This window comes from Pipistrellus kuhlii, unplaced genomic scaffold (assembly GCF_014108245.1).
Source record: "Pipistrellus kuhlii isolate mPipKuh1 unplaced genomic scaffold, mPipKuh1.p scaffold_m20_p_33, whole genome shotgun sequence".
In the NCBI taxonomy this organism is placed as follows: domain Eukaryota; kingdom Metazoa; phylum Chordata; class Mammalia; order Chiroptera; family Vespertilionidae; genus Pipistrellus; species Pipistrellus kuhlii.
In genome coordinates this window covers 3,169,997-3,190,238 of record NW_023425533.1, presented here as the reverse complement: position 1 = coordinate 3,190,238, position 20,242 = coordinate 3,169,997, and the positions used below count along the sequence as shown (strand labels likewise).

Genomic DNA, 20,242 nt, shown 5'->3' with positions numbered 1-20,242 from the left:
TATAAGCTAAGAAATACCAAATATTGCCAGTAAAATACCAGAAGCTAGGTGAGAGTCATGGAACAGAATCTACCTTATATCTCTCATAAGGAATTCACCTCACCAATACCTTGATCTTGTACTTTGTCAGCCCTAGAAAACTAATACAGCTTCTAGTACAATTATTCATTTTACAGTATAGGAAGAAATCCCTCCCTCAAAAAAACAACTTAATATGCTATGTATATACTTAATACAAATGACTTACAGTTTGGCAAATAGCCCTTGACGAATCCTTTTTTTCTTGGGAGGGCTCAAACTTGTACAGGTAGTTTGAGCACTCACAGAACCATCATCTTGTTTACCATCTAGTTCCTGACTTTGACTTTCTTTTATTGCTGTTTGGGATGTTGAGGGTTGGTTAACTTTCTGAAACCAAAATTTTAAAGAAAACACTTAAAACTATCATTGGAATTATTTATTTTAAAAGTCTATAATTTTAGTTTACCCATTTTTCATAATCTTAAGAGTTGTGACAAAATGTTGAAAACATATTAGTGCTTTTATAAAGATGATTTATCCTAATCCATCTTCTATTAAAATATTTTAAAAGGAAAATAAACAGAAGCCCCTCTTATATTAGTATAGCTGAAAAGATAGATTAGATGTGTGTTTTGGTAAGAATAGTAATCCTAGCCAGTTTGGCTCAGTGGATAGAGCGTAGGCCTGCAGTCTGAAGGGTCCTGGGTTCAATTCTGGTCAAGGGCACATGCCCAGGTAGCGGTCTCGATCCCCAGTAGGGTGTGTGCAGGAGGCAGCTGATCAATAATTCTCTCTCATCACTGATGTTTCTATCTCTCTCTTCCTTTCCCTTTGTCTCTGAAATCAGTAAAAATATTTAAATTTTAAAAAGGAGCCAAAGACAAATATGTCAACAAATTACTGCAGTTGTGTTCCAATAACATTTTTTTAAAAAAAGAATAGCAATCCTAGGAATAATTTTTCAAAAGATAAACTCAGGGGAAAATTAATTTTTTTGGTCTTGATTATGCCTAGATTTCAGAACTGGTGTCTTATACAACCTGGCTAAGACTGACATTCCAGATACAGAGGTAAAAACTTCCTGTGGAAGTGTTCCTAAAGTTCTGGTCTTGACAAAAAGTAAGAAAATAATATATAGACATATCTCATTTAATTGTGCTTTGCAGTTATTGTGTTTCTTACACATTAAATGGTTGAGGAAACCTTGTGTGGAATAAATCTACTAACATTCGGTTGGCTCAGATGATGGTTAATATTTTCAGCAATAAAATATTTTATGAATTAAGGTATGTAAGTTGTTTTTTAGATATAATGCTATTACACACTTAATAGACTATAGTAGAATGTAAAAATAACTTTTATATGCACCGAGAAAACAAAAAATTCATGTGACTTGTTTAATTGCAATATTTGCTTTATTGCAGTGATCTGGAACTGAAACTATATTATCTCCAAGGATGCCTGTAATCATATATACCAGTTGAGGATTTAAACAACAATCAAGATAGGCTTAAATTGTTTGAAAGCAAAATCAAGATACCAGATTTGAGGGCCTTGGAAAATATCAGAGGCTATGACCTTCTGCCCAGCCTGCTCCAAAATAAATGACAGAAACAGGAAACAAAAAACAACAATGATTTTCCCCCCTCTTGGTTTTAGACCATTAAGAATTTTTTTTTAAAAAGAACCAATACATGTGAGTTCTGAATAAAATGAACAAAGTACCACTGTAATTATGATCACAGTGTTTTCAGCAATATACAATTAATTCTCTGATGTCATACCTGAAGTGTTTCTGATACTGAGGAACTTCCAGTTGCACTGCTATGGGATATATACTTTATAATAGTAATTATCCCCTGAATTGCAATGCGTTTTTGTTCCCTATATTGCAAGTTTTCAATCTCCTTCCTCACTTCACTCATAGATGTCAGGAGCGACTGAACTGCAAAAGAGTAATTCCAAGGAAATTGTAAGTTTTAAAGAGCTACAATGCTAAAAATAAAAATCAGATTTGCAATATAAATACAACATAAAATTATAAATTTGCCACATAATTTAAATTTGTGAGGCTTTATTGTATTTATATTTTTGTGTTTATATCTGGCATCCCCTTATGCAATTTTTGTAAAATAGGCAAAATATATTAATCAGTCAAATCATGATACAGTCTTCTAATCTAGCGTTTTAATTTGAAACAAAAAAATTGTATATTGAATGTAATTTATAGATTATATTTCAGACTATAAAGTGTTGCCTAGCCACTGTATAGACACAGACATTTTAATATTTCTAAATATATACTACAAATTGATGGCATTCTAAAGTGCAAAAGGATCCCAATACAGAGCGGGTCAAGAGCGGGTTTACAGTTGTTCATATGGAAAATAATGTAATAATTAATAAATAATAATATAAGAATAAAGTGTTTTGCACACCCCTGTATATTGGCTATCACACAATCGACTGCTGCCTTTAAATAAAAATGACACCAAAATAAATGAGATGCAAAGTAAGTACTGATAGAGAGGCCTAATTTTAATTAATTTTATTGCAATTAAGATATGACAGTTGAGCCGAAACCGGTTTGGCTCAGTGAATAGAGCGTCGGCCTGAGGACTGAAAGGTCCCAGGTTCGATTCCGGTCAAGGGCATGTACCTGGGTTGTGGGCACATCCCCAGTAGGGGGTGTGCAAGAGGCAGCTGATAGATGACTCTCTCTCATCGATGATTCTGACTCTCTATCCCTCTCTTTTCCTCTCTGTAAAAAATCAATAAAGTATATTTTTTAAAAAAAAGATATGACAGTTGAAAAGTTTAACGCTTAAGTATATTGTTTTTTAAAATTATGAGATAATTCATGATTTTGGGGAAAAAAGAGAAACTTTGAAATAGTGACCTGTCATCATCAAATACTATACTATTTCATAAGAGCAGCATAATGCAGTTTTCAATATCTTGATATAAAATTTCCCAGTGTTCCCTTTGATATCTTAGTTTCTCTATGTAATATAGGAGTTGAAATCTACTAAGGTCAGATTTATATCAATGACATTACCGTGTTTTCCGGTGTACAAGACGACGTTTGAAACGAAAAAAAGTCAACCGAAAATTGGGGGCAAAAGACCAAAATTGCACAAAAATTACCTGCAGATCTTGACGGCAAAGTAAGTCTTTTCTTTGAAGTGGGGGGTAGTCTTATACAGCGAATATAGGCCTAAACCTATGTTTTAACTGTAAAAAAAATTAGAGGGTCGTCTTATACGCCGGAAAATACAGTAAATTGAGATATTATCTCTATTTAGTCATCATCTATGTTCCTTCTCTCCTTCCAGTCAAATAAAATGAAAATATTAACCTTAGGACACATGACATTTTTAGATCTTCAGAAAGACTATTATCAGGGAGTGTTGCTACATTTTGGCTCACCCCCATATAATAAAAGAATAAAGACTAACTGACATATCATACACCATACATGTAGCATATAAAATATCATTGAAAAAGCTGCAATTCTATTAGTACCTTTTACAGAAGTACTATACTTGGAAAATGTCTCTGGCACTGGTGGATAGGGGTAATATCCACCAATAACAGTATTCTTCATTTCCCCAGAGTCAGTCTTTGTTTTAATCCAGTGAATAAAATTTTTTATTCTGGTATTGTTGCCATATGGCTGGCCTCTATGACCTATTTGTAAGAAGGGTAAAGAGAAAAATAAGGAGGGTATAAATTGCATGGACTTTTTTTTTTTGGTATAAATACAGTTTAAAATTAAAAGTTTCTTATGTCACCAAGAAAACAAGTCATGTTCACTGATTCTCTATGTAGAGGGTAATTGTACTCAATATGCATACCAGAGTTTTAATGGACTAAACTGTAGCTGTCTACAGGATTCTAAAAAGCCATATGAAAAAGAAACTAATAACTGGGATTTTTCTAACTATCCAAGTGGTTGGCATTTTTTAAAAATGGATTTTTAAATCACATGTTGTCTTTAATATATGGCATCATGCATGAACTAAATTCCCTATAAGTATAGCTTAGCATTTTTTAAAATTAAATTTTATTGGGGTGATATTGATTTTAGAGAGAGGAAAGAAGAGGTAGAAATAGAAACATCAATGATGAGAATCATTTATTAGCTGCCTCCTGCATGTCCCCTACTAGGGATTGAACCCACAATACAGGCATGTGCCCAGAGTAAGAATCTAACGGTGACCTCCTGGTTCATGAGTTGATGTTCAACCATTGAGCCATACTGGCCAGGCAGTATAGAATAATGTTTAAATTCATTTTGTTAAAGCACCCTTAAAAGTGTTTATATCTGATGTTATTAGTATTTATAAAATGAGGTATTGACAAAGATTTGTGTTATACACTTCCTAGGACTCTCTTTTGACAAATTTCCTAATCAACAATATGGTAGCATTCTAGTAAGCACACCATTCCACAGTACTCCCTCACTAATCTGGAACTTTTATCTTTATTGTTTTGACTATTATCAAAGGGAACAGAGAAAAATAATGTACTTATAGACAAGTAGTGAGGCTCTTCTTGCTATATAAGTAAACTGTGAGATCGTGAGGCCAAAATTTGATCTATATTTTTGTTTTACTCAGTATTTTAAAATATTGATAACTGAATCCATATTGTGATGTAGGGCCTAGCAGTCTCCAATCTATCAAATAATTTATGATTATCTACCTTATACAAATAGGAATGAAAGTTAGCCAAAGGATATAAACACAATTCTCCAGTGAGTCATAAAATCATTGCTTCAATCACAAATAATCTAGAAGGAATATATTCCATAGGCTAAGTATTCTTTTAAAATAACCTTAGAGATAAAGAAGATGAAAATAGAACTATCTTGTGGTTGAATGTTGTCATATAAAAGTTAATTTAATGAAGAGAAAATATATTACATTTCCAATAGAGCATATACAAAGACATTGCTCACCGATAATAAACATTCGACTCTCATTTGTGGTGGTGAGGTAAAGCAGTTTAGGTACTTGATTGCTATTTCTGACAACTTTCAACTGTGTACACATGAAATATGTCACTGTAGAAAATGAAAACACTTATGAAAGCACTTCTGCATTTCAAAGAGGACATAACAAGATCAGGATTTAACACAGTGCTTCTCAAACTTTAATAGATATAGAAATCACCTAGGACAATTATTAAAATTCAAATCAAGATTTAGTAGTTTTAGTGTAGGGTCTAAGATTCTCCATTTCTAATAAGTTCCTAGGCGGTATTAGTGCTGCCAATCCCTTGACCACACTTGGAGCAACAAGGATCTAACACTTACCTTTTCCTTTAGATAAAGGACTTAACACTTACTTTTCCTTTAGAATGTACAACAGCTGCACCTAACTGAAGTCACTACTTGCTGCATAGTTGAAGAGTGCAAGAGTCTTTCTAATGGGACACACAAAACAATGTGAACAATTATTTCCTAACGAGAAAAAAGGCTTAGTTTCTCCATGATGTTTTCACTGATTAACTCAATTTAACATTGATCCCTAAAGTACTCTGACTCCTTCCACTAGAGAGGGCTATGGAGTATTTTAATTTGCTTAGGAAAAGTATTTTACATGTGCTGACCTTCAGACTTTAAGCCTCAATGACAAGGCTTGATACCTATTATTTTTGTTCACCTTGCCAACAAACTTAATAGGCTAAAAAGAATAACTGAAAATAAGATTATGTCTACAGACTTGAATTACTTTCAAGAGCTATCATTTGTTTTTAAATATCTATCAGTTTATTTGGGAAAATTTCATTACTCCAACAGTTTTTAAAAATTTTAACTCCTTACATGGTAAAATTGATATAGTCTTGCAAACCAGGAAATAAAGAAATAAACATATTTTTAATCTCACAATAACTGTAAGTTCTCCTTGAGAATAAATATTTTCCTAGAGCATGATATATAAATTTATTTTCTATTATACATCTTATATTTACTAGATCTTTATTTTATAGCAATAAAAATAAAATCTGTTCAAGTGACTAAGAATAGTTCTCTTTATATTGTGTTTCTTTACTTCAAAAAACTGTACAAATATGTGAGTATTCATGGTTAAAGATGTTGATTAGTAGCATTAACAAAATATCTTATTCTAATTTCATGGCTGTTAAAAATCAGACATGGCCTGTTTTTCTCAGTGGTTAGAGCATCGGCCTGTGGATCCAAGGGTTGTGGGTTTGATTCCTGGCCAAGAGCATATACCTTGGCTGCAGGTTCACCCTGGCTGTCTCTCTCATATTGATGTGTGTTTTTTTCTCTCTCTCTCTCCTCATTCTTTCCTTCCCTTCCCCTCTTTTTGAAAAATCAATGGAAAAAATGTCCTTGGGTAAAGATTAAAAAATAATCAGACATTCATATCTAATACTTAATAGCTGTTTGACATCCAGGAGATTACTTAACCCTCTGGACCTTTGTTTCCTTACCTATAAATTTGTAAAATATGTCAACTCTTTAAAAGGTAACGGGGAGTACAAAATGAGATAACATCTATGAGCATTTGATACATAGTAAACATTCAATATTCCTTTCCCGTAGTTCTTCACTTTCCTAAAAATTAAAAAAGATGCCCTATTACCAAAGAATTTGGTATTACTACAGAAGACCCTTAGTCATGTTCCCCTTCATAGGCCTAAAACCCCTTTAATACTCACCATTCATTAAATTATTTTTTCCCCTTCACTCTTGGTCAAAAGATGAAGATAAACTGATTATTGTCAACTACTATATTAGAGAAAATCTCACCAAAGTCCATAGAAATCTTTCTTTAAAAAAAACATATATTTTACCTTCTTACAAGAAATAGAACATGTATGCTTGGCAACATTTCTGTGAAAAAGCCTTATGCAAAACTTGGATCAGTTTGTTGTTTAAAGTGTCTACAAAGAGAGAAACATGGCAATAAAACTCATCTAAAATGAGGTAATAAAATTGTCATCAGAGGTCATCACTACCAATCATTTATGCCTTTGGAGAAGTTACATAGCCCTGCTAACCTTGGAAGACCAGGCCTTGGTTTTCGCTAAAACTGTCTTTTTGCCCTCTCCCCCAGTAGTTGGGGTGAGGTTTGGTTATATTAAGTTATGTTTAAAAAATAATCTCACAAACACAGGGTGGAATCTAATGAGATAATATCTACATAGTGTATAATACTGTTTTGCAATAGAGAACAAAGGAATAGCAGAACAGCCCTATACAAGGTCTCCAAGACTCCTGATCTACAATTTCTACCATGTTGCTGATTTTGTTTTATTTTTATTATTTTAAACATATGTTTAAATGATTTAAGAGAGAAAGGGAGAGGGAGAGAGAAATAGAAACATTAATAATGAGAGAGAATCATCTATCAGTTGCTTTCTGCATGTGCCACACTGAGGATCATGCCTTCAACACGGGCATGTGCCCTGAGCAGGAATCAAACCATGACCTCCAGGTTCACAGGTCAATGTTCAACCACTGAGCCTCACCAGCTAGGCATGTTGCTGATTTAAAAAAAAAAAAAATTGCATGTAGCCAAGATTGAGAGTTTTCCTAATGTTAACAAACATTTAACACTCAGTATTTAATTTATATAATCATTTAGAAAATAGTAAAATAGCACATCATATCTAAAATAACTTGATACTACAAAATCAAAAAAAGGAAAAATTCACTGAAGTTATTAAAAAGTATTATGTATACTTTTTTTTTTACTTTTTTCTTATATTAGATATAAAAACTAACTTGTTATATAAAATGTATAATAGGGTACTTCTAAAATGTTTTCAAATAAATAAAATTAGTGGGGGAAAAAACACCTATATATCTAAACGAATGCAAGGAGAAAAGGTCAATGACAAAGTAAATAAAATATTAACCAGCTATTATAATGCCACCAACCTAATACTAACTTAATACTCAAATAGAATCATATTTATCATTGTCAGTATTTAATTACACAGTCTGCCAATCTCTTACCAATTAATTCAACATTAGGAAAGTCTTCATTGTCTAAGTGTATTGACAAAGGAAATTTTGTTTTAGTTTCACCGAATGTTGTGCTTTTATGTCTGAAATGCTAACAATGAGAATAGGAGCACCTATTTTCTGGAAAACTAGTTCAATCCCAAATTAATTTTGAATAAAAAACATGACATGTAATACCAAATAAAATATTAATATAGAAAAAAATTAAAAATGATATCTGATAGCTTGAATTTGCTAATTCAGTATCATGACCCTGTATAATTAAGTTTAACATTTTAAAAAATATATATTTTATTGATTTTTTTACAGAGAGGAAGGGAGAGAGAGAGCTAGAAACGTCGATGAGAGAGAAACATCGACCAGTTGCCTCTTGCACACCCCCTACTGGGGATGTGCCCACAACCAAGGTACATGCCCTTGACCGGAATCGAACCCGGAACCTTTCAGTCCGCAGACCGACGCTCTACCACTGAGCCAAACTGTTTTTGGCAAGTTTAACATTTTTTTTTAAAGTTAATGCCCCCACTTGCAAAAATAAAAAGAAAAAAATATTGGAACTGATTACTTGGGCAAATATTTTCAAAGATTTCTGGCTGAGATGTAGAAAACAGTTCCACTATGAATGGTTGTTCTGAAGTCCCGTCAGCAATGTGAATCCAGCGATATGTCCAAAAATCTTCACTGTTTTCTATATGGATATAATATTAGAATAAATGAAGGTAACTGGTTATGCACATATAAACATAGAACTATTCACTGAAATGCTTTTTATTATTTTCAATTTCAAAAGCTTACCTCTCTTTTTTAACCGCTGGACCCTTCCTACAAAAACTAAAATGCCAACAACATCACAGATTTGCTTTTCTGGCATATCATCCAGTTCTGATCTAAAAAAACAAATAATCAAATATTGTATCTTTAAACAGTTAAAAAGTATTTTATAACTATGGTTGTGAAAATGTACATTTACATAATTACTATAGCAAAATTTTGGGTAGATTTTAAGCAAATTATAATATACTATAGGCCTGGTGCACAAAATTCATGCAGGGGAGGGATTCCCTCAGCCCAGCCTGCACCCTCTCCAATCTGGGATTCCTCAGGGAATGTCCAATTGCTGGTTTAGGTCAGATCCCAGGGTTCTGCTGGGACTGCTGGCTCCGAACTGCTCACCTGCCTGCCTGCCTGATCACACCTAACTGCCCTTGCCTTCCTGCCTGATTGCCCCTAATTCCTTTGTCTGCCAGCCTGATTGCCCCTAAACTCTCTGCCTGCCTATCAGCTTGATCGCCCCTAACTGCCTCTGCCTGAATGATGGCCCCTAACTGCCCTCCCCTGCTGGTCTGATCTTGCCCCAAATTCCCTTCCCTGCAGGCCTGATCTCACCCCCAACTGCCCTCCCCTACTGGCATGGTTGCCCCCAACTGCCCTCCCCTTCAGGCCTGATCTCACCCCCAACTGCCCTTCCCTGCTGGCCTGATCCTGCCCCTAACTGCTCTCCCCTGCTGGCCTGATTACCCTAACTGCCTTTCCCTGCTGGCATGATCTCTCCCCCAACTGCCCTCCCCTGCAGGCCTGATCTTGCCCCCAACTGCCCTCCTTTGTTGGCCTGATCTCACCCCTAACTGCCTTCCCCTGCCGGCCTGATCTCGCCCCCAACTCCCCCGCCCCCCCGCCAGCCTGGCTGCCCCTAACTTTCCTCGCCTGCAGGCCTGATCTCTCCCCCAACTGCTCTCCCCTACTGACCTGATCACCCCTAATGGCCTCTGCCTTGGCCCCCACCACCATGGCTTTGTCCAGAAGGAAGCCAAATGTCTGGAAGATGGCTGGTCCACCCACCTAATTAGCATATTACCATTTTATTAGTATAGATAGATTATATAGGACAGGATTACTTAAATGAGGGGAGGGGAAACTTTTTTCTTGGCAGAAAAAATTATATAATCCCTATATCTGGACTGATAGCTGGCCATATGCACTATATTTCCAAACCAATCATTAGAATATTGAACTACTTTCTTACACCTTACACCAAACAGCTGTTGCCTTTAAAACCCCTACTCAGCCCTCACATTAGGTTCTGCCATTGCAGTTCACCAGATCAGGTTCTGATGGTTAGTTTCTATGCCAGTCATCACCTAAAGCTCTGCCTCCTAGGCAGCCAATACTTGGTTCTGATTAATTGGTTTCTATGCCAGTCAGCATTTCCAGGTCTATCTCCAGGCCTGATCAGAGATGTGAGGATGATCAGTAGCTCCTGTGCTGCTATGAGGCCGGAGAAAAAGAGAGGCAAGGGCTGATCAACAGCTGCCACAGAGGCTGCGGATCAGACCCTGCTTCTCTCTCTGGGCCTCTCTCCAGGCCTGATCTGCAGCCCTGACTGCAGGACTGACTTTCAGTGTTTGGTCATCTCTTCGATCATTTTGGATGTTATGAACCCTGGCTCTTTATATAATATATAGAGATTATTTCAGTGACTAACACTAAAAATTATTTAAGACTAGGGGCCCAGTACATGAATTTGTGCACCTTGAAAAAAATTGTAGGCCGTGAAACTACAGTAGGCACAGGAGCAGGTCTCGGTCCATCCTCTGCTACCCCCCACCCCCGCCTGGCCCCTCCCACTGTGGGCTCCAGTCTGACCACCACCACTCCTATGCACTGATGGTGCCAGCTCTGCTCGCTCCCTGCTAATGGTAGTGTGTGTGTGTGTGTGTGTGTGTGTGTGTGTGTGTGTGATTGGGACCAGTGCCAGCAGTGGGTGCAAGAGGGGCCGGCATCATCAGTGGGTATGAGCAGCAGCTGGTACTCCTATCACCCCTCAGGAGCAGGGGAGCAGGGGGAGGTGCAGAGGCCCTCAGGGGTGATCAGGGCTGGTAGCCACCACTGGCACCTGCTGATGGCATTGAGTGATTGGGACCAGTGCCAGACACCAGAATCAGGTGCAATAAGTAGCTCCAGCGTTGGCTGCAGGTGCAAGTGGGGCCATCACTGGCAGTGGGTGCAAGCAGGGCCAGCACTGGCAGCAGATGCACAGGAGCAAAGAATTTTCAGTAACCACCAGAGGCTCACCCCGATGACAGCAGCAACTGGTGCCCCACCTTGATCTGGTGCCCCTGCTCACCAGCTCCACCATCCTGCCGAGGCCAATGCCAACCATGTTCCGCACATGCCCCCTGGCGGTCAGAGCACGTCATAGAGAGCAGTTGTTCGGTTGTTCCACCGTTTGGTCTATTTGCATATTACCCTTTATTATATAGGATATTTTATAAGAGATTATTTTACCTAGTGATAAAGCGATGATTTAACTTTGGCAATCTCCATTCTGATTTCACCTGCCTTTCTGGAATGATAGTTATATTACTTGGAGGATCTTGAAGGTTCAGGCAGACCTCTAAAAAACAAATATATTACTTCAATATTATATTTAATGCACATAAAAGAATATACATGTGTACAAATTGCATAGGAAAAAAATAAACTGAACACTTTTGAGCTCAATGGTAAACTTCAGAACAAGGCCATTATCAAAAAAGCTTTCTTTACTTACTGTTACATTGTCACATCCACTTATCTCCCCACCAAAGGTTAAACATACCTTAAATTTTGTTTTATCATCACCTTACTTAAAAAAAAAAAATTATTGAGTCTTTTTTTTTTTTCCCGGAAAGGGGAGGAATAGAGAGCCAGAAACATCGATGAGAGAGAGACATCGATCAGCTGCCTCTTGCACACTCCCCACTGAGTATGTGCCCGCAATCAAGGTACATGCCCTTGACCAGAATCGAAACCAGGAACCTTGAGTCCACAGGCCAAACCTCTATCCACTGAGCCAAACCACTTAGAAAAGTTCATCACTTTATTAAAAAAAAAAAAGGGGGGATATTTAATCACTTACGAGTTTTTGTCCAAACAAAATAGTGTTTGGATTGCTTTGTTTTTGAACTCTAATGTACATATTATATACAGTACTCTAAGGCTAGTTTTTTCCTTTAACATTATGGTTCTAAAATTCATTCATGCAGTTGCACATAACAGTTTTTTTTTCCTCATAGTCATTACTGAATAATGTTCCAGGATGTTGGCATACTTCAATTTTATTTAACCATTATCATGTTGACAGAATCTGGATTATTTTCAGTTTTTGCTACTATAAAGAGGGGCCACTATTAGTTTTTTGTACATATCTCCCTGTGTACACAGGCAATAGTTTTCTAACATATTATACCTAGGAGGGAAATCTTGAATTGTAAAATATGCAAATATTTCACTTGGCAGGATAATTCCAAACTATTTTAAAGTAAAGAACTTTTTATAGTTTCATCAACAGTGTGTAAGATTTCACATTGATCCACATCCTCTCCAAATTTTGGTATCATTAAATTTCTTATTATTTGTCAGTCTAGTGACACAAAATGGTAATTTGTTGGGATCTTATTTTACAGTTCCCTTATTACTAATTATTTTGAAAAACATTTCATATATTTATGGTTCATTCAGGAATGTCCTTATATTGTTAATTATATGAGGTTTTCTAAAATAAAAAATATTTAAGGAAACAATGAATAAAGGCTACATTGGCTGAACATTCTCTAAGTAATTAAGCTTAACAGATTAGCTAGGAAATTTAGAATATATAGAAATACAGGTCCTATATAAAACAATACTTAATGAGCAATGTAACCCACAATTTTGAAAAATTGAAATGCAAGAAAATATCATATTCAACTCTTAAAGCAATCAGTTACTATATTCATTCTAATGCTCCCAAAATATTTAGGGTGATGCCAAGATGTCATAACTTTGATTTTAATACTAATTAGGAAGAGCCCTTTAAAAATTGTAGCAATTGGCAACATTTGAATATTGGCTATAGGTTAGATAACAGTATTGTATTAATTTTAAATTTTCTGATTTTGATAACTGTATTGTGATTATGTACTAGAGTGTTCTTGTTCTTAGGAAATATATTCTGAAATATTAATGATGTTTTTAAAGGTAAAGAGACGTATAATGGCTGCTACTTACTCTAAAATGGTTCAGGTTTTATATATATATAGTGGATTTAACCTTTGGTGGGGAGATAAGTGGATGTGACAATGTATATATATATATTTATATATATATATATATATATATATAGAGAGAGAGAGAGAGAGAGAGAGAGAGAGAGAGAATGATAAAGGCAAGGTAAATATTAACAGTGGTTCAATCTGTGTAAAGGGTATATAGGATTTTTTATCGTATCGTATTCTAATTTTTATGTAACTTTGAAATTACTTCAAAATAAGCTTTCTGAAATTATTTCAAAAAAAGCCCTTTTGAATAGCAGCTCGTAGTAACAGAAAATTACATTCAAGTCATTAACTTAATATTATAATGAAAAATAAAAGATAATAAGAATAAGTAATCCCAAGTGGAGCTTGTTAATAAACAATGAATGCTCAGATAATTTTTCTTAATAAATTCAATAATAAATAAATATACTCATTAAGTGATTGTTTGGAAATTTTGTAGATTCAGGAATTTAAAGGTTTGTCAGATTCTAACAGATTTAGTAATTTTTCAGAGTCTTTGGCTGGTATGATACTTAACAGATTTATAAAAAAAATATAGTCATAAAAGAAACAAAATGCAATTAATACTTAACCCATAGTAGAAATTAGTTTGATCTGTGAATCCACAGGGAGAGGCTGCAGCCTGAATGGAAAACTCTTTTTAACAGAATAATCTTGAAGCAGAAGAACTAAACCAACCCGCAAACATTTATACCACTCAGGACACAGGGCATTCCACATGATCACTGATACAGTGCCTGAACTGTCAGCAACTTCCAAAAAGCTCTGAAAAGATGAGTAAAAGTACACACATATTTGTTACTTTTATCTACAGGATATTAAAATTTTAAGACTGAAGAAGTAAAACTGTAGGGGAATGACTAATTTATGATATATGAAAGAATCTTTAAGAATAAAAAGCCATAATAAAGAAATTTTAGTGATATTAGGAAATACTTAAGAAAATGTTGACTAATACAAAATTTTGTGCTATATAATTGCCCGTTTGTAAGCTAATTTAATATATGACATAGTCATATGAAATATAAGACATGCATGCATACATATACAAATAGATATGAAATATACACATGATATCACAGATATGTGCACATATAGAATATATTTGTGTGTGGATATATGATATATATACACAAAAAGGAATAAAACTATAATGTAAACAGTGATTATGGTATGATTTGGGGTGATATTATTTATCAGTCTAACTTATATAGATTTCTACATTTTCCAAATTCTCTAAAAGAATATACAAGTTTTATTTTAAAAGACTAATGAAACACCCAAAATAATTCTTGATAACAGAGAAAATAAAGTAAAATGTTAAGTTATAAAGGACAGAAACCAAGAAAATATTCTCATCAGCATTATATGGCATAGACAGCCAAGATAGCAAAAAAAGTCAGATGGATTTGACAATTAGGTCTCTATCTAGTAAATGACCAGTTGAAGAAAAATGCCAAACTAGTGATGTTGAGAAGTAAATGAGAGGCAAGTAAGTGGAAACATCTAATATAGACTACTTCTTCAAGGAGCTTGTCTGAAGAGGAGAGAGGGAATAGAGGAATCTGAGGTCAAAGAATAATTGTACTTATATAAATATACTTTAATCTTCCTTTTTTAAAATGGAAGATTAAAGTATATTTATATTCTAGTATAGAAAGCACAGTAGAGAGGAAAAGGTTGAAGATATAGTATCAAAAGATGTGAAGGAGACTGGCTGGATCAAGGAATTAAAGCTTGCCAATACAAAAAATAATTCATTTTTATAAGAAATTACATTAGAAAAATACCTTGGAATATATATCCATGTACATTTTCAAAATTATTAAATTTAAGTTATAAATTTTATTTAAACATAAATTATTCTAATATGGAGTCAGGTCTGTAAGTTATAATCTATAACTGTTAAATTAACATGTACTCTCATCTTATTTATACCTGGTATGGCTCAATCATCTTTTTATTGGGTTTTCCATAGTACCTCAGTCTTGACTTATGCATGATTCTCACAAGCAAAGCAGGATAATTCCTTCTGTTAGTCCAGCTCATTTCAAGGTGAGCAAGAGAAATTATTTTGGTATCTAGAATACAAAAAAGAAAAAAATCCTCCTTAACATCTCATGGTAATTTCAAAATTATATTTTAGTGGTCAAAATATCAGATATAAGTGAACAAAAAGAAAGCAACCATAGCAAAATGGTACCATACAAAGAGAATGTAAGAAAAAAAAAAAGTGTATTTGAAAAGTTCTTAGACTGATATTTTATAATTGTCAAGAGAAATGTTTATTTATTTTTTAAATATATTTTTATTGATTTCAGAGAGGAAGGGAGAGATAGAAATATCAATGATGAGCGAGAATTATTGATCAGCTGCCTCCTGCACACCCCCTATTGGGGATTGAGCCCACAACCTGGCATGCACCCTTGACCTGAATTGAAACCTGAACCCTTCAGTCCATAGGCGTTCTATCCACTAAGCCAGTGGTCAGCAAACTCACTAGTCAACAGAGCCAAATATCAACAGAATAACGATTGAAATTTTTTTTTTTTTAGGGTTTTAAAATGTATTTATTTTCTTCATAAAAAGACACCTCCTCTCCCACACCCTGCCAAGTCTTCATCCATGCGTTTTCATGACCACATCCTGTTCTGCAGCTTCTTTTATGGCCCAAGCGATATCACGTTTCTTGCTGGCGTCCAGGCAATTGAAAATAAACAGACTGACATCTGGGGAAATTAACAGGCCAACAGTGGCAAACACAATACATCCAATGGGAAAATAAAACGTTTGTTACAGGACTGCAACACAGAGAACTTCTCAGGAGTGCGCCTCGCCGGCCGCGACAGCAGCAGCAGCAATGTTAGCATTTCTTTCTGCCTCGAGTTCCGAAACCAGCTGGACTATCTCTGGGTGACGGAACTTTCCTGCTGTGGAGTCATAGAAGTCCTGCAGCCTCCCGGGCTTGTTCTCCAGGTCTTCATACTCAGAAGCCTGAAGAATCATCTCACATTGGTCCAGCTACTTCACAAATTTGGCCTCTGCGCTAGATTGGGTCTCATACTCTTCCCAGAGTTCATAGAGCTCCTTTCCGAGATCGTTGGGGAGAAGCTGGGTTAGCTGCTTCATAGCTTCCTCTTCTCGCCTATGTTTTTCTTCTTTGGGGATGTTATCTGCTGGTGCTATGTCCCCAACGATGCATTCTGCTATATCGTGAACCAGGGCTAGGCGTACACATGTCTTTGTTCAGATGGTCATCCTTGGTCACCAGAGCCATAACTGCCATCCTGTACATGTGATCCGATACGCTCTTTGGCCTCTCGACATTCCTGTACACCCAGCCAATCCGTGGGACTCTCTTGAGCTGCCCCATGAGCCGCAGGAACTGCAGCAGGTTCTGGGTGCCGCGGCCCGACACGGCCACGGAGAAGGCCGAAGCCATGGGCCTGAAATTTCTTTTGAGAGACAAATTTTTTAAACTTAAACTTCTAACGCCACTTCTTCAAAATAGACTCGCCCAGGCCATGGTATTTTGTGGAAGAGCCATACTCAAGAAGCCAAAGAGCTGAATGTGGCTCTCGAGCCGCAGTTTGCCGGCCACGGCACTAAGCCAAACCAGCTAGTGCCAAATATTATTTAAACAAGCAATTTTACTTTAGGAATCCATCCATTCAACAGAAATAATTAAACATAGTGAACACATATGTATATATCTTAATGCTGCTCAGCCTTGGATCTAAAATTGAAAAAGAAAAATACACCAACTTCCTAAAATTACAAATTACCCATTTACATGGGAATCCTATATATTAAAAAGCTAATATGCTAATTAATAGAACAGCTGAATGACCTTCTGGAAGACCTTTTGGATGAAGCTGGAACTGCCAGGACCTACCTAGGCTGCAAGGGGCTGAGAGGGCCGAGCCCCTTGCAAGAATTTCGTGCATCGGGCCCCTAGTGATTATATACTAGTAAATCATCATACATTCATATCACAGAAGAGTGTATGAATAGATGTCATTAAAAATGTTTAAGTGGAAATAGCAAATCATGTGATACCAAATAATTATTTTTTTCAAATTCACACACCAAATGGCTGACAGTTTGGAGTTTTGAGATGAAAGCTGAAGGCATAGAAGGAGGTAAAAGGGGCCTTTCATTCCACCCCAATATTTTATTAAAAATTCTAAACATATAGTAATCCTGAAAGAACACCAATACACCTACTTCTAGATTTTGTCATCAAAATTTCACTGTACATGGGTCTTACGCTTTTAATACAATATACATTTTTAAACGTTTGGATTTTTAGCACATGGACATTGCCTTTTGTAATAAAAATATGGTTTCAATAATGAGCAGATATTACTTTCATAATCGGAAAAGTGAAATACAATTTTTACAAATTATTATTGTCCTAAATTCTTCTAAAGTACCATTTTTTCATTTACAGATTAAATTCTAAAAATAAAAATGATCAACCCCTAGAGTAGTAATGCACTACTGAGATAAAGTCGTTCCATTAGTTCATCTCTGATATTACAATCTTGCCTTTAAAACAAGTTATTTAAATTATCATTGGCTACCCATTTCTATAACATCTTTCCCCCCCTTACAACTGGATATCACTTTAATTGCATATTTTTGATGCAGTTATCTTTTCACTTTCTAGTTTGTTGCTGTTACACATCATAGTAAGATTATCTATGGTCTAGCATTATGAGCCCAATGTAAAACAATAACAAAAAAAATAAAATAAAAAAAACAAAACAAAACCCAACACCTGAAAAGCAGTAATGTAGAAACTATCATCTTTCTCTCTCTAGTACTTTTGCTTTTATTTTTTTCATTTTATTTCTTCCCCATTCTATACATGTACATGACTATAATATAATTATTCCCTTTACTTCATTTTTTTTGAGATAAAACATATATTAGAGCAGTTGCTGATGATCAGCTGGCATTTTCAAGTTAACTTCCTATTTCTGACCCAGAAGAACTGAACTTCTCAGATCAGCATTACCTGTGATCTTAAGAAATATAAGCATGAGAATTTCAAGTCTTCCCACAAAAATCACATCTTCAAAAAGCTATTATTTACATAACTGCTACACTCAAAGACATAAAATGGCATTTCATTAATGTAAATTATTAAGGAATACCATAGAACATCCTTTTTTTGAATGAAGGTTAAAACACACAAAACTACAAATATTTACAACTTTTTATTTCTATTTCTAATTAATAGACTCTCCAACCAGCACAGTACTATTTCCACAACTGGAATGGGAATGACGTTAAGATCAATTCCACTGGTCAACCCTACAATGAACACTTAGGACTACTGATTACGACACCACTATGTTTGACAGATAAATTTAAGATGTAATTTTTATTTATTTATTTTTAAAAAAATATATTTTATTGATTTTGTACAGAGAGGAAGGGAGAGAGATAGAGAGTTAGAAACATCGATGAGAGAGAGTCATCGATCAGCTGCCTCTTGCACACCCCCTAGTGGAGATGTGCCCGCAACCAAGGTACATGCCCTTGACCGGAATCGAACCCGGGACCTTTTAGTCCCCAAGCCAAGCCGACGCTCTATCCATTGAGCCAAACCAGTCCCGGCTTAAGATGTAATTTTTAAAAATTAAGATTATTCAGACACTTGCTTAACACCCACTTATAAAATCGAAGCAAGACAAGGGCTGTGCAAATTTCACTAAGCGAGCGTCTCTCAGTCACTCAGGAAAAATTGTCTATCACTCCCGAAACATTTCTGCTTCCTTTCCCGTTAAAGTAAGCACCGCAAAACTATTTTTACACCACATCCCGTCGTTCCCTCCCATTACTTACGGTTAAAATTGTATTCCTCAGGTTGCTTGTTGGTTAACCAGATATCTCCGTATGGATCTTCGTTATTCCACAGGGCCAGGTAATGACTTTTCCCGCCCCGTAAGGGCCTCTCTGGTTTCTCCTCGTGGGCACTATTTCTGAAGGGAGTTGCTGAAGAAATAATGTCCAAGATCTCCTCCCCACAGTGGATGTTATCAATGCACAGGATCCCCTGGCCTAACCTTTTCTCGTTGTAAAGACACGAGACTCTGAAAATTTTCATTTCTATGCCAACTTTAAGAATATTTTTATATACGAGAAAGTTCAGTCTGGGATCGAGGAAGCACTTCTCCTGGTACACCCCGTCTGAGATCGTCACGTCATAGCAGTAACGGGGCGGTTTGGGAACTATGTCTCTCGGCTCGTCTTCTAACAGGTACCTTTGGACGGCCAGCACAGCGACAGGCACCACCTCCGAGGGAGTGACCCAATGGAGAGGTGAGTCTGTTATTTGCTCAAGAACCTTTTGGATCCAGGACCTAGGCCCTAGGGCACCGGCCCTTTGGATCACTCCTCCCGGGACCCGAGCCCGATTTACCTCAGGATTCCGCCGGTCCGCCCCAGCATATGAGGAGCCGGCCTGAGGCTCGTCCAACTCACCAGACATGGTGAGGAAACTGCTACCCTCTCCACTCTCAAACCCTAAAGTGCCCAGTCCAAAGCTGAGAGACTAAAAAGACGCGCCGCGCGCAAGCGAGGGAGTGAAGAGCGCTGCTTTGCCCCCCTCAGTCACTTTCTGCGCGCGCACACATCAGCCCTTTAGCCCCGCCCCCTGCAGGTAACGTAGCCTGCCACAGGTCGGAAGACCCCCTACATAACCACGTGTGCGTGTGCGAAGCCTAGCGACCTGACCTTTACGTCCAGAGCGCGCCTGCCAGGGGGCGGGGCTAAAGGGCTGATATGTGCGCGCGAAAGTGACTGAGGGGGCAAAGTAGTGCTCTTCACTCCCTCGCTCGCGCGCGGTGCGTCTTTTTAGTCTCTCAGCTTTGGACTGGGCACATTAGGGTTTCGGAGTGGGGAGGGTAGCAGTTTCCTCACCATGTCTGGTGAGTTGGACGAGCCTCAGGCCGGCTCCTCATATGCTGGGGCGACCGGCGGAATCCTGAGGTAAATCAGGAGGGGGGTGGGGGGCGGGGAGAGGACAGGACTACGACGACCTATAAATACGTCAAACATAAACATCGGACATCGGGAACGGGTAGGAACGTCCTGGAAATATATGTTGCGCCCTGAAAGGGACGGT

General features: G+C 36.8%; 1 protein-coding gene and 1 pseudogene across 1 annotated transcript in view; both read right to left on the bottom strand.

Annotated features, from left to right (window-relative positions):
* RADX (RPA1 related single stranded DNA binding protein, X-linked) overlaps positions 1-19,626 on the bottom strand; it is a 67,378-nt gene extending 47,752 nt beyond the window's left edge. Inside the window, exons 1-10 of the mRNA XM_036460748.2 lie at positions 18,961-19,626; positions 15,043-15,185; positions 13,677-13,869; positions 11,312-11,420; positions 8,822-8,913; positions 8,592-8,714; positions 4,985-5,089; positions 3,547-3,711; positions 1,806-1,966; positions 248-408 (exon numbers count right to left, since the gene is read on the bottom strand). Coding sequence (XP_036316641.1) covers positions 248-408; positions 1,806-1,966; positions 3,547-3,711; positions 4,985-5,089; positions 8,592-8,714; positions 8,822-8,913; positions 11,312-11,420; positions 13,677-13,869; positions 15,043-15,185; positions 18,961-19,606 — 1,898 coding nt within the window. The 5' untranslated portion in view covers positions 19,607-19,626. The remainder of the gene's footprint in view (positions 1-247; positions 409-1,805; positions 1,967-3,546; positions 3,712-4,984; positions 5,090-8,591; positions 8,715-8,821; positions 8,914-11,311; positions 11,421-13,676; positions 13,870-15,042; positions 15,186-18,960) is intronic.
* Positions 15,645-16,546, bottom strand: LOC118731867 (annotated as a pseudogene).
* Positions 19,627-20,242: the final 616 nt, after the last annotated feature.